This window comes from Chrysochloris asiatica, unplaced genomic scaffold, assembly GCF_000296735.1.
Source record: "Chrysochloris asiatica unplaced genomic scaffold, ChrAsi1.0 scaffold00158, whole genome shotgun sequence".
Classification (NCBI taxonomy): domain Eukaryota; kingdom Metazoa; phylum Chordata; class Mammalia; order Afrosoricida; family Chrysochloridae; genus Chrysochloris; species Chrysochloris asiatica.
The window spans coordinates 6,202,258-6,217,678 of record NW_006408676.1 but is presented as its reverse complement, the minus strand read 5'-3'; the positions used below and the strand labels follow the sequence as shown (position 1 = coordinate 6,217,678).

The 15,421-nt window shown below is 39.5% G+C and overlaps 1 protein-coding gene across 1 annotated transcript in view; it reads left to right on the top strand.

The window, feature by feature from the left end:
• The first annotated feature begins 786 nt into the window (after positions 1-786).
• NCAPD3 (non-SMC condensin II complex, subunit D3) overlaps positions 787-15,421 on the top strand; it is a 152,144-nt gene continuing 137,509 nt past the window's right edge. The window contains exons 1-3 of the mRNA XM_006871006.1: positions 787-847; positions 6,775-6,929; positions 13,660-13,822. Coding sequence (XP_006871068.1) covers positions 787-847; positions 6,775-6,929; positions 13,660-13,822 — 379 coding nt within the window. The remainder of the gene's footprint in view (positions 848-6,774; positions 6,930-13,659; positions 13,823-15,421) is intronic.

Below are 15,421 nucleotides of genomic sequence, written 5' to 3'. Positions count from 1 at the left end.
AACAAAAGCAAGAGTCCAAATCCAACTCCATGTCAGTGGGTTTTGTTTTCTGGAAGCACACTGGTGTGGCTTAAAGCACTGGACCGCAAAGTCAGTTTGAACCACATGGTCGAAGGTTTAAACTCACCAGTCACCCCTTGGTCGCTATGAGTCAAAATCGACGCGAAGGCACTTAACAAAAACCACCACCTTGAAAACGTGAGAAGGAAAACAAAGCCTCAACCCAATGCTATCAAAGTTCGACTCATAACGGCGACCCTATAGGGCAGAATAGAATTGCTTCATAGGGTTTCCAAGGGTGAAAAACGTATGGGGCTGACTTCCACTCTCACTCTTGCCTAGCAGCTGGCGAGTGCTGTTGTTGTTATGTGCCATGGAGTCAGTTCTGACTTATAACGACCCTACACAGGGTTTCCGAGGCTGTAAATCTTTACGGGAGCAGACCGCCTCATCGTTCTCCCGTGGAACGCTGGTAGTTTCGAACTGCTGATCTTGCTGCTCGCAGCCCGATTCGTAACCACTACGCTAACGACCCGTGTTTTGGTTAGCGGTCCAGCGCTTTAACCACGGCACCACTAGATTATAAATCCGGCTTGCTCAATTTCTGCGCACGCGCCAGAAGACCAGAGGTGATTGGTTAATGGGATAAATAATTGACTTGACTGAGATGATTGGCTGGTGGGGAACTCTCTTGTGCTTTAATTGGTTCGAAGGAAAGTCTGGGAGCGCGCGCGGGAGCGAGCTCTGAAGTTGAGTACCCGGAAGGCGAGTGGCGGCGCGGAGGCCATGGCTCTGCAGAGGCTTCAGTGCAGTTTGCAGCCCTGGTGCCCTGTGGATCTCAGTCTGGGTGAGCTCATGGAGCCCGGGATCACGGTGGGGGGAATAGGAAGTGTGGACTGGCGGCTCTCCTAATAGCGTCGGTCCTCGGATGGCTGGTCTGAGAGAGACAGAAAGAGACAGAGGGAGAGTGGGGAGGGGAGCGAGCTTGGCTCCGGCCTGCTGTGTGTTTCTGTGTGTAAGGGGGCAAGTTCGGCACCAGGTCCGGAGTGAGAGGGAGTGTGTGTGTGTGTGTGTGTGTGTATGTGTGTGTGTGTGAGAGAGAGAGAGAGGAGGGCAGTGGTATCTGGTGTCGCTTGGTTTGTGTCTGCCCTTGGCGCTGATGAGCTAGGTTTTAAAATAGGAGACTCAGCCGAATAAAGGAACCGTTAAAAATAAAAGAGCTTTGCAGCTCTTTTGATTCTTTTACATCTGTGTTCTTTTTCTGCTTCTCATTCTGCAAATCTTCTGGGGCAACCTCGTTTATTCCTTTGGTTTTAAATAGCAAATCTATTTCTTCAGTCAGACTAGTTTTAAATTTTATGTTCTTATGTTCAATTAAACATCTTACAGGCACCTCAAATGTTACAAGAATGGAAAGGAATCCTCCTTTACCAGCTAAGCAGCTAAAGGCATCACCAGTCAGTCCACAAACCTCAGTCATGACTTTTTTTTTCCCCCTTCAAAAATAAGCTTTATTTACAAAGGAGTTGATTTTGAGAAATTTTGTGTTAAATTTTTTATCCGCATGTATTTTTTTAAAAAAAACAACAAAACACAGAATGCATAGTTCTCTGATTAAACCAAAACTTCCTTCCTAAAATTAACAGTCAATTTTTAGTTTTGGAGTCCTGGTGTGGCACTTAGGAGAAGCGTTGGAATGCTAACCACAGGTTTATATGCCCACCACTCGCTCCTTGGAAACCCTATACTGGGCCATCATTAGTTGGGAATCCCCTATGCTTTTTATACCCAGAACCAATTGTCTTACCCTTAGAAATGCCTTTCGTGGGCTTCATGCTCTGTTCCTATTGTTGCTATCTGGTTTAAGCCCTCATGAGAGCGAATTTGGATGATTGCAGTGTGCTTTCTGATACCACCTATTTCAGCTCACCTGCCATAAATCCAGTAGGATCACTTTTTAAAGTACAAGTTTTAACATGTCAGGTCTTTAAACCTTTAATATGCCCTTCTTTTCAAAAGAAGTAACTAAATCCTTGGTGTTCTGTATAAAAGAACCTTCACTGATTAGCCAGCTTTTACAGATGACAGCGTTTGGAGCCACATTGCCTTGGCATTCTGCTGAAACCTGTCCACCATGGGTGACCCTGCTGGTGTCTAAAACACTGGTGACATAGTTTCCAGCATCATAGCAACACCCAAGCCAACACAGTACAACAAACTTACAGACAAGTGGTTGTTGTTATGTGCCGTGGAGTTGGTTCCGACTCATAGCGACCCTGTACAGGGTTTCCGAGGCTGTAAATCTTTACAGGACCAGAACGCCTCATCTTTCTCCCGCGGAACAGCTGTTAGTTTTGAACTGCCTTCCTTGTGGTTTAAGGAGCTCTGGTAGCGTAGTGGTTATGAATTGGACTGTGAACCGCAAGGTCAGCAGTTCGAAACTACCAGCTGTTCCGCAGGAGAAAGATGAGGCTTTCTGCTCCTGTAAAGATTTACAGCCTCGGAAACCCTGTACAGGGTCGCTATGAGTCGGAACTGACTCCACGGCACATAACAACAACCTTGAGGTTTAGCAGCCCGATTCGTAACCACTAAGCTACAGACAAGTGGTGGGTAAAAATTGCAGCTATCATTTATTATCTCCTATGTGGCAAGGAATGCTCAGGGCGCTGTTGAACAAGAAATGGACTACTATCCCATAGGTCACTTGTTCGGGTCCACCAGCCACTCTGTTGGAGAGAGATGAGGCTTTCTGCTCATGTAAAGATTTACACCCTGAGTTGGAAATGTACCTATATGGCAATTGCAGGCTTATTGTACATATTATCATTTGCAATAATTCAGTAATCCATCCAATGAAGAATAGGTTAATGACACATAAGTGATCAAGTCAGGGTTTTAGCCTGTTTTTATCTGACTCAGAATTTAGTGGTATTTCACCTGTTACATGCTACTTTTTTTGGGGGGGGGTAATGAGATGGTGAGATCTTTGTGGACAAGAATTCTCCAGTACCCATTTACGTATCCGCAGTATTTATAGAGACTTCCCTAGTGTAGTTTTTCAGAATTGTTCAGTGGATGCATGCTATATTTCCTCCTTTTCTACTGTCCCAACTGAAGTAATACTAGGCAATCTCACCATCTGACAGTTGAGGAAACATATAATGAGGCTGAGGCTTTGGGCCAAATCCTGCTGGTTTGAGTAGAGGATAAGAGATTTGACAGAAGTCTGAAGTTTAGTAAAGGCCAAGTCATTAGTAGGATCTAGGCTTGTCATTCTCCAAAGCTTAATATTAGGACTTAGATGTAAACATGGGCAAGCCTGAACTGGTTGTTAATTAGATGCTCCTTCAAATCGGTAGTCTTTAAATGTTTATTTGCCACTGATCTAGAGAAGTTGAGCAAGGCATAGAGAACGAATAAAGAAAAACCAGAGATGGTAGCTTCAACCTTTCTTTGTGGTTCTGAGAATTAAAGTGTATTCTAATTTGTTAGAAAACTATAAAAAGGTTTGGAGTCAGGAGAGCTTGATGAAGATTCAACTAGAATGCTGTATTAATACCACAGTGTGTCTTTATGACTAATTCTTTCCCATCAGCTTTTTTTTTTTTTTAAGATTGTATTATGAATTACGTGATGATTCACATTGTAGAAAATCAATTTTGCACTCAACGAATCTATTTTGTTTCATTACAATGATTACAGTCCCTTCCCCATACACCATCGGTTAACAAACAATATTTGCCTTTATTCCCTCTTTTTTTTGGATGTACACAAAACCATGCAGGAATATATAACAAACTTACAACTAAAGGGCAGTTTTCCAGTCAGCCTCCTGCCCGCCAGCACACAGCCTTTCTCTTTCCATGAAGCTAGAGTCCTCAGCTGCTGTATCTCTCCATACCATCACCTCTGCCTCAGTCACTGGTGTCACTGCTTCTCTGGTTAAGATCCTGTGTTCTTCTCCTGCTATTCCTAGGGTCCTCTGTTTCTAGAATGTACGATTAAATACTCCCCCCTTTTTGTTACAAAACTACCTTTATAGTTGTAACAATTTCAATTAGTCATGATAACAGTTACTGTTGAATCAAAAAAATCCTATCCCCATCGCCTTTTACCAGACCCATGTAGACAAGATGAAAACTATTAAGTAGGGATTCTACTTTCCTCCACACACTCTGAAACTAAACTTTTTCTTGAAAACTTGGAAGCCAGCCACCTTGTGCCTTTATAGCTCCCCTACATTTTAGGTAGCCAATGTCTAAGTTGCCCGTGCCTATCAACCCTGTGTAATGAATGAGAAGATAGCTTTGATTCTTGATGTGAAGACTCCTTCCCTTCCCTCTCAGTTGGTAGAAACTACCAGCGGTTCTGTGTGAGAAAGATGAAGCTTTTTGCTCCTGTACAGATTTATAGCCTTGGAAACCCTATACAGATCCTGATGAGTAGGAACCAACTCTATGGCACATAACCACCACCACCACATCCATAAGTACAGGTCAAGTTCATCAAATTGTAGCAATTTATACTTCCTGTATCAAATTTCTTTATCTTCCTCTAGTGAAGTTCTGATTATCAAGCCATCCAAGCTGGGTGAAATGGGTACTATCTGCAAGTTTGGGCAATTCTTACATCCCTCCCCCTACTTCATAGCAGCTGGATGCTTCACTCTCAGCTCAAGCCAGTGTTTGTGGGCTCAGGAGTTTCCAAGTCCCCCAAACTTCAGACCAACCAACCTTTCCTTTTCTTTCTCTCATATCAAGGTTGACAGGAGTCTATGGAATGTGGTCAAATTCAGCCCATGTCTTCATTACTGCCTTTCCCCAATTCCACTCACAAGTAGATCAACATGGTCATTAGTGCGATTACAAGCCTGCTTGTTTGTTCCCTTTAGAGTTTCAGTCTTGGAAGGGGGTTTGATGGCTGAATGAACTTGATGGCTTGCCTTGATGGCTCCCAGGTGATCAGCTTGCTTGTTCTTGTAATAGCCAAACAGTCTTCTATTTATTTATTTTTTTCCTGATGGTCTTTCTTTTAAGAAGTATCTTCTGTTCCACAAGCTGCTATGGGTTGGTCTGCATATCCTTTCAAATGGGAATGTCCCACCTCAGAAGGTTCTGGATGGGGCGCAGGATTCCACCTAAAAAGCTCCACAAGAAGTCCATTTTACTGGGCAAGTTCTAGGACCCCTTTTAGGTATTTCAGTCAGTTATAGGCTGAAGATGGGGTCACAAGCTTTCTGTAATCTTATATTCCAGTATTCCTTTCCATTCCACTCAAATGTCTGTTTTACAATAGCAGGCAAAGGAAACTAATCGCCATAAAACAGTCAAGCACTTTAACATTATTTTCCCACATTTACCCATTCAGAATATGTATCAATCCCTGTATCACAGAGTCCTGCTGTTCCAAGGTTGAGTATACATCATACCTCTGTCCCATTTAGCCCATGCAAGCCTACCTATTGTTCCCTGGTCTTATTCTTCCACCCTCCCCTTCTTGTTAATTGCCCTTTCCTTCCTTGTTTATTGCCCTCCCCGTCACCCAAGTTATGATGTGACTATCCCCAACCTGTGCCTTACTGCCCCTTCCCTCCCACCCTCTATTAACCAATAACGATTTTCTTTTCTTTTAGTATGGACATCTTTTCTTAAGTTTTTACAATAATGACCTTATGCAATATTTGCCCTTTTGTGAATAGTTGAACATCTTAACATTATTTCCTCTCCTTTACCCCTTCAGCCTATGCCTCGATCCCTATATTATAGAGCCTTGTTATTCCAAAGCTGTGCACCTGTCATAGTCTACCTCTATTCTATTTAGTACTTCACGGAGTCTCCCTATCTTCCCCGCTCCTCTTCTCTACTCCCCCTTTTTGTGTGCTGCCTTCCCCCTCCTACTTATTGCCCTCCCAGTCCCCCAAGTTAACATAGGTCTATCCCCTGACCTGTGAGTTACTGTCCCATCCCTCTCGCCCCTGGCAACCCTCAGAAAATCATTCTTTATGGAAATCTTTTCTTAAGTGTATATAATAATGGACTTATGCAATATCTGCCCTTTTGTGGCATTTCACAACAACAACAGTTTCACTCAGAATTATATCCTCAAGCCATCAGCTTATTATGAAATCACTGTGAAAATATTTCTGTGCACATGAGTCTGACATGTCTCTTCTAGCTTAACTTTTTTTGGGAAATGATATGTTTTTAGCATGCTACAATATTGTTTTGATGTGGTGCTATAGGATAAAGCACTGGATCATAAGGTCAGTTTGAACCACAAGGCTGGCTGTTCAAATCTACCAGCCACTCCTTGGAAACCCTGCACAGGGTTGCTATGAGTTGGAACCACTCAGTGGCATTTAATAACAACAGCAACACAGTATTGTCCAAGATCCCAATAAAAGTACTATGAACTATAATTGGATTTGTTAACTTGGTTTTGAGATTTTTTCACAAAGGAAATCTGAGGCAATTATTGATTAATTTGTTACTTCATATTGAGCATGTGGCAATGTCTGATCATGAAGTAATTTTCAGTTGTTTTCCTTCTTGATATTTTATAAAGATGACCAAACTCATAGTCAGCTACCAGTTATTATAAAAACATTTTTTCTTGCCCTTTTCTGCTTTTTTAAATTATGCTGTACCTTATATTGTATAATTAAAGGTGGGTTATGACTAATGTATTTTTCTTCTCTTGAATGTACTTAGAGTATAAAAATTGCTGCTTACTTATTGAGCACTTATTAATTTCATTACATTTTCTCAATAGCATGGGTAGACACAGTATGGGAATTGGACTTCACAGAGACAGAACCTTTGGATTCCAGCATAGAGGCCGAGATCTTAGAGAATGGATTGGATGCATTTACGAAGCTTTATGAGAGTCTTTTCCCTTTTGCTGCTGAGGAACATGGATTTACAGAGGTAAAAAAAGAAAAATAACCCATCCTTCGAGATTAGAAGTGGAAGATGGATATCATTATAATGTGAAGCTTAGTTATTTTAGTGTACAGTCTATAAGGAATACAATTAGGACAGCACTAAAAAATATAGTCATTTATTAGAATATCCTAATGGCTTTTCTTCAAAACTTTCAAGGTATTAGTGTGTCATTTTTTTCAAGTCATGATCACTTTTTACAATAGCAAATAAAAAGAAAAGAAAACAGGTGAAACCAAGATGAACCAAGCCATTTCAGAGAGGATAGAGTGTCAGGTGGGTCTTCAAAAGTGGCACATAGATGTTGACTAGCAAAAATTGAGGTCATAGGGCAATCCTAGTAAAGAAGTAACACAGTGAGACTTCAGGGAATGTTTAGGGAATTGAGAGTCATGTGGTATGAATGGCATACAAGTTTTGAAAATGTGTGTGGAACATAGGATGGTAAATTAGATTGAGAATAGATTATGGAAATTTTTAAATGGGGTTCCAAATTTTTTCTCATTGTGTGTTTACTGTCTATCAGATTCAATTTTAAACATTAGAATTTATCTAATCCTAACCACTAGTCCTCTGAAGAAGAGCTTACAATGAGCCATCATGTTGTTGTTGTTAAGTGCCATTGAGTCGGTTCCGATCCATAGCGACCCTGTAGAGGGTTTTCGAGGAGCAGCTGGTGATCTTGAACTGCCAATCTTGCAGTTTAAATGGCTTTGCAGTCTGGCACATTAACCCACACACCACACCAGGACAATGAGCAATAGACTATTGTAATAGGTGCGTTTCAGGACATAAATTCTTGATTACACGTGGGCTAAATTGTGAAGAAATTATACAAAGAGATCCCTTGAGAGACAGGTGTGCTAGTCTAGGCTGTATGAGTGTTACAGGTGTGATATGGAATTGGAAAAGGAGTACTAAACACTAATTTAGTCTTGTTTTGTTTTGAACTTTGATTATGAGTTGAGTTGAGATTTACAGAGCAGATCATCAGTTTTACATTCAATAAATCATATCCTTTGCTTCATTACAATGATCTCAATCTTCTCCATGTATGTACCAACAGTGAATGGTATTTACCTTTACTCACTTTAACCCCTTTGTCTCCCACTACCTTCGTCTTTCCTCTGCTAACCTCGCTCTTGTATATTGCCTGCCTTGTCACCCATATTAACATGACTGTACTTAACAGCAACATCCTCTACCTAGTGAATACTTTTTCCTGCCCCCATAACCATCATAGAATGTTTCTGTTACCAAGAAAACCTTTTTTTAACTTTTTACATTTTCCTCATAAAATATTTGGCCTTTTGTGGTTAACAAATTTCGGTCAGCATAATGTCCTCCATGTTGTTGAGGTGTTTTGCAAAGTTGTCATTATTCTTTATTGTTGCATCGTATTCCATTCCATGTATGTTTCAGAGATTGTTTAACCATTCTTCTGTTGATGGGCATTTAGGTTGTCTCCTGGCTTTTTTATTTGTCTCTTGTAGACAGCATATTGAAGGATTCTCTTTCCTTATCCATTCTGCTACTCTGTCACCTGACTTTTGCATTTAATTCATTTGCATACAATATAATTATGAAAGGTGTGAATTGAGTGCTGTGACTTGGCTGTGTGTGTGGGGGGGGTTTTTTGTGTGTGGGTTTTTGTGGTGCTGCTGGTTTCTTTGTTCCGCATAGTTTTCTGCAATGAGTTTATTTTGTGGGTTTTCTTTTCATTTTCACTTCTGTTGTGTTAATGTTTACTAAAGCCTTATGGTTTTCCTCTTTTTTATTTTGTTTGAGGTTACCCTGTAAATTATTCATGTTCCCCCCTCCCCCCATTTAATATCTACGCTATTTCCTCTTTTTGCTTTGTAGTTGACCTCATTCTGCATTGGTTTCTCTGGTTCCCTATTTTCAGTCTTGTAGGCTTGTTTTCCTTTAAATACTTCTATATCTGGATTGAGTTCTGGGTGGTCTTGTATGTATGCTAATCTTAAGTGGTTGTCTGCTGTTGTTGCTTTTCAGTCCAAAGAACATCCTTTAGTGTCTTTTGAAAAGTTGATTTTGTTATTACACATTCTTTTAATTTCTATTTATCTAGAAATATACTAATTTCCCCATTGTATTTGAAGAACAGCTTTACTGGGTATATGGTTCTTGCTTGACAGTCTATTTCCATTCAGAGTTTTGTATATGTCCGTTCGTTACTTTCTTGCCTTCATGGTTTCTGCTTAGAAATCAGGGTTTAGTCTTCTTGGTTCTTCTTTGAAGATAACTTTTTGTTTTAATTCAGCTACTCTCAGGATTCTTGTTTTTGTTTTTGGAAAGTTTAATTATGATATGTCTTGGTGACTTTATTTTGGGATCTGTGCTATTTGGATTTCATTTAGCTTCTTGTGTGCTTACATTTCATGTATTAGGGAAATTTTCTTCCAACAATTCTTTGACAATTTTCTCTGTGCTTTTCTCATTGTCTCTTTCTGTTCTGGATTTCTTATCACCCATAGCTCTTCCTTTTCGTGGTGTCCCACATAACTTCTAGGCTTTTTTCTTTTTTTTTTTTTGATTGTTCTTTTAGCAAACTAGTATTAAGAGATTTGTCTTCAAATTCACTGGTTTGGAATTCCATTGCTTCAAATCTACTACTTTGTGCTTTCAATGTGTGGTCCATTTCTGAAATCTTAGTATTAATCTTTTGAATTTCTAACTGCAGGGTTTGTATTGTTTCAAAATACACGTTTAACTTGTCTGTCTGTTCTTACAGTGTTTTCTTGAATTCTAAAGATTTTTCTTGGCATAGACAGCTATCTGGCCAACTGATTGGAAGAGATCCATATTTGTGTCCATTCCAAAGAGAGGTGTCCCAACGGAATATGTAAATCATCGGACAGTATCTTTGATTCCCATGAGAGTAAAGTTTTACTAAAGGTAATACAGAAACAGTTGCAACCATACATTGACAAAGAACTGCCAGAGGTTCAAGTCAAATTCAGAAGAGGACGTGGAATGAGGGAAATCATTCCTGATGTCCGATGGATCTTGGCTGACAGCAGAGAATATCAGAAAGATGCTTACCTGTCCTTTATTGACTATAGAAAGGCTTCCGATTGTGTGGATTATGACAAACTATGGGCAACTTTGCAAACTATGAGTATTCCTGAACACTTGATTATGCTCATGAGGAACCTGTATGTAGACCAAGAGGCAGTTGTTCAAACAGAACATGGGAACACTGAATGGTTTAAAATTAAGAAAGGTGTGCAACAGGATTGTATATTTTTACCATACTTATTTAACCTGTCTGCAAATAACCCTTGAAGCTGGGTTGTGTGAAGAACAGGATTGGAGGAAGACTCATTAACAGCCTGCAATATGTAAATGATACAACCTTGCTTGCTGAAAGTGAAGAGGACTTAAAGTACTTACTGATGAAGATCAAAGATCACAGCCTTCAGTATGGATTGCATGTCAATGAAGAGAAAACAAAAATCCTCACCATTGGACCAGTAAACAACATTCTTATCAACGGAGAAAAGATTGAAGTTTTCAAAGATTTCATTTTTCTCGGAATAACCATCAAAACTCATGGAAACCGAAGTCAAGAAATCAAACAACGTATTGCATTAGGCAAATCTGCTGCACAAGACCTTTATAAAGTGTTGAAGAGCAAAGATGTCAGTTTTAGGACTTAGGTGCAACTGACCCAAGCCATTGTATTTTCAGTAATCTAGTATGCATGTGAAAATTGGACAGTGAATAAGAAAGATCATAGAATAATTGATACATTTGAGTTATAGTGTTAGAGGAGAATATTGAAAGTACCATGGGTTGCCAAAAGAACGAATCAATCTGTATTGGACGAAGTACATCCAGAGTGTTCCTTGGAGGCCAGGATGGCCAAACTTCGTCTTTCATACTTTGGACATATTGTCAGGAGGGACCAGTCATTGGAGAAGGATATCATGTTTGGTAAGGTGTATGGTCAGAGAAAAAGAGGAAGACCCCCAGCGAGATGGATTGGCAAAGTGGCAGCAGCAGTGGGCTCAAGTGTGGTAACAATTGTGAGGTTTGCCCAGGACCAGGCTGTGTTTTGTTCTTTTGTACATAGGGTCGCTATGAGTCACAAAGATTTTTCTGTGTTCTCCTGTTTCAAACCCATGTATTTGGTGTATACTCCCACTCTTCCTCCCATACCCATTCTGTCCATGTATCTACCCACAGAACATTGTCATTCCAAGGTTGTGTATATAACACGATTTACCTCTATACTCTAGCCCTTGCATAACTCCTTGTGTTGTCACCTGTCTTCATCATTCTTCTGCCAATCTCCCTCTTCTTGTATATTGCCCTCCCCATCCCAGTCTACCCTCTCACCAGTGAATTACTCTGGTAATCATCAAAGAATGTTTTAGCATGGAAACCTTTTCTTGCGTTTTTACAACAGTGCTCACATACAATATTTGTCCTTTTGTGATTGATTGATTTCACTCAGCATAATGTCCTCCACGTTCATCCATGTTATGAGATTTTTCACAGATTCTTCGTTCTTCAACATTGCATAGTATTCCATTGTGTGTATGTACCAAAGTTTGTTTATCCATTTTTCCATTGATGGGCATTTAGTCTGTCTCCATCTTTTTGCTATTATGAATAATGCTGCAGTGAACATCAGTATGCATAGATCTACTTGTGCCCTGGCTCATATTTCTTGTGGATATATACCAAGTAGAGGAATTGTGGATTATAAGCTATTTCTTAGTATTTCTATTCCAGCTCTTTGAGGAAACATCATACCATTTTCCATAGTGGTTGAACCATTTTACAGTTTTACCAGCTGTATAGGTAGGTCCCAGTCTCCCCACAACTTGCCAGCATTTGTTGTTTTCTGCTTCTTTTAACTTTGCTATTTTGAGATGAAATCTCATTGTTGTTTTGATTTTGGAGTCCTGGTGTGGCATTGTAGGTTAATGCGCCAGACTACAAAACCATTTGAACTGCAAGGTCAGTGGTTCAAGTACACCAGCTGCTCCTCAGAAACCCTATACAGGGTCACTGTGGGTTGGAATCGACTCGATGGCATTGTTAACGATGACAACAATGACTAATGACTACTAGTATGATGTATGATTAGTACTGGACTAGGAACCACATGGCATTTCACACCTACGAGCTGCTCCTTGGAAACCCTATACAGGGTTGCTACGAGTCGGAACTGACTTGACGGCACTTAGGAACAACACTAATGATGGAGTAAAGTTCTGTGGATTACAAGGTTGGTTTGAACCACAAGGTCGGTGGTTCAAACTCGCCATCCACTCCTTCGAAGCCCTGTACAGTGTCTCTGTGAGTCAGAACTGACTTGCTAGCACTTAACAACAGTGACAACTAATGATCATGAATATTTCCTGTTTGTTGGCTGCCTTAATGTTTTCCTTGGTGAAATGTCTGTCCGTGCCCAGTGCCTATTGTTTAAATGAATCGCTTGTCTTTTTCTTGTACAAGTGTTGTCTATAAATTTTAGAGATTATTCACTTGTCTGATATGTTGTTGCAAAAAAACGTTCCCCAGTTTCTATGCTCCCTTTTCACTCTTTTGGTGAAATCTCTTGATGAACATAAGTGTCTAAGTTTTAGGAAGTCCCAGTCATCTACTCATCTATTTTGACGTTTACTGTTTGTGTGTTTTTAATGATGTTTGACAGTATATTTATGCCATGCATTAGAGCCCCTAAGTTTGTCCTTAATTTTTTATTGATGATTATATTTCTAGATTTTACATTTAGGTCTTTAATCCACATTGAATTTGTTTTTGTATATGGTGTGAGCTGTGGGTCTTGTTTCATTTTCCTGCCAATGGAGATCCGGTTTGCTAGCACCGTTTGTTAACGAGACACTTCTACTACGGATGGTTTTTGAGTATTAATAGTGAGCAAGTCAGCATATCTCACATACCTAAGTCACAGAGCAAAGTGCTCAGCTGATTGGATATAGAGAGCGTGTCTGGTGGGTTTGAATCACCAAGCTTTAGGTTAGTGTTCCAGTGCTTATCCTACAGCATTACCAGGGGTGGTGGTTGTTGTTAAGTACCATAGAGTCAGTTCCGACTCACAGCGACCCTGTACAGGGTTTCCAAGGCTGTAAATCTTTATGGGAGCAGCAAGTTTCATCTTTCTCCCACGAAACAACTGGTAGTTTCAAACTGCTGACCTTGAGGTTAGCAGCCCGGTTCGTAACCATTAAGCTACCAGAGCTCCTTAGGCAAGCAATGTCCGTCTCTGGGTTCCTCAGTAACTACTGTGAAAAGTGGTTATTGGGTATTGAAGGTGACTTTACTGAGTGCTGATTATTTCTTGTCATTATGTGTGCTTGACCATTATGCTATAAGTGCTCCTTTAATAACTCATGTAGGGAAGGTCCAAAGCCTTAGTGTATTGTCAGCCTTTAATAGTTTCAGAAGTTTACATTGTTAAAATTTACCTGTTTTTTGAAGGTTTGATTAATTGAACATGCTTATTTTTGTAATTTTAAACAATAAAAATCAAAGTTGAATAGCATATTTTTAAAAATTACATTTTCTCTGAAAATAGCAAGCATTTGTTATTAGAAGTCAGACTGGTCTATTCCTCAATTTGTAAGGCACTAAGTACTTGAGAAAAAATCAAACAGAAGATATTTGCCTTTCTCTAATTATTGACTTCGATGATTTATCCTCTTTTCTCCTCCCCTAGAATCTTTGGACCTTCTTCACTGAGAACAATATTTCTCATAGTGCACTGGTGGCATTGTTTTATCACTTTGTTCAAATAGTACATAAGAAAAACATCGGTGTGCAGTTTCGAGAATATGGCCTTCATGCTGCTGGGCTTTATTTTCTGCTACTAGAAGTACCAGGTATGTATACTTGATATGGTATCACCTGTCTTTAATGAAGTTCCCTTCCTGCATTGTTTCCTATTTATATTTTACTTCTATATAAAGTGGAGCAGTGGTAATTTATCCCGTAAATTGGTTCTGAGTATTTAATGAGAGTAACTGGACTGCATAGTCGGTTTAAACTGCAAGGCTGGTGGTCCAAACTCACCAGCTGCTCCTTGGAAACCCTATAGGGTCACCATGAGTTGGAGCCTACTTAATGGCACTTAACACAACAATAACAAAGTATATGAAAATCAGCAGTTCAAAACCACTAGCCACTTTTCAAAAGCCCCATATGGTGTTTTTATGAATCAGAAATGACTTGGTGGCACTTAACAACATGAAATATTTGTAGTTAGAAAATCTTTTGTAGTTATTAGACAAATTCCTTACTCATTTCTTCTTTAAATATGTTTGTTTTATGATTTTCTGCTGTGTGCCTGATACTATGCTGAACTTACAACACAAATAATATAAAAGGAATAATGCTAGAGAAAGGCTATTTCTAAGATACAAGAACTTCACTACCTCTCCTTGCCCCAGTCTGTCACCCAAGTATGAAATTCAGACATGACCTTCTATTCTCCTGGCTCCTTATTCAGATTTAGAGTAATTGTTATGGGAAGTCATATCATCTCTTATGTAGGGTCATAAAGGTAGGTTCAAAATTTCCCACTTAATATTGTTTTATCTGCATTCCAAAAATTGTAATCTTTTCTTTATCATTTAGGTCAAAGCATTTTCTACTTTTTTTGTGTGTAATGTCTTCTCAGAATTCTGAACGATTTTGGCTGTGCGGTTAATTTCCAAATATTCAAAAACTTCTGAAATCGTAGTTACTGATTTCTGTTTAGTTATGTTGGGATCAAAGCACATCCTTTGTATGATTTCAGACTTCTAAATTATTGAGGGTTGTTTTGATGACTCTTCTTTGCACTTGAATAGAACGTGCATTTTGTCTTTGTTGTTTTGTGCCATTTATCTCACATAGTGCCTGCTGGGTTCATACTACTGATCTTTTGGCTAGCAACTGAGTGTTTAACCTCTGCACCACCAGGCATCCTTTTGTTTAATCTAGTGTTCTACAGTGTCAAGTAAGTTGATAACATTGTTCCAACTTGACAACCCTGTATAGGGTTTCCGAGGCTGTAAAAAAGCCTCATCTTTATACCCTTACTGAGTAAGCAGCATTATTTTGTCTTCTGATGAATTCCCCTTCTGATAACATGTTATGCCCTTCTTGGTGCATCTAATATTATGCTGTATTCCTTGTCCTATAGTCTACACAGTCTGATATTTGTATAGCCATTCTAGTTATGATCAGTAATTGGATGGCATATATTATTCCTGCTTTAATTTTTAACCTGTTTATATATGGAGTCCGGGTGTGGTGCTGTGGGTGGTTAGTGCGCTGGACTGCAAAATTGGTTTGAACTGCAAGGTCAATCAATGGTTCAAGCTCACCAGCCACTCCTTGGAAACCCTATACAGGGTTGCTATAGGTTGGAACTGACTCAACAGCACTTAGGAACAACAGCAATATCTATCTATCTATCTATCTATCTATATATATAT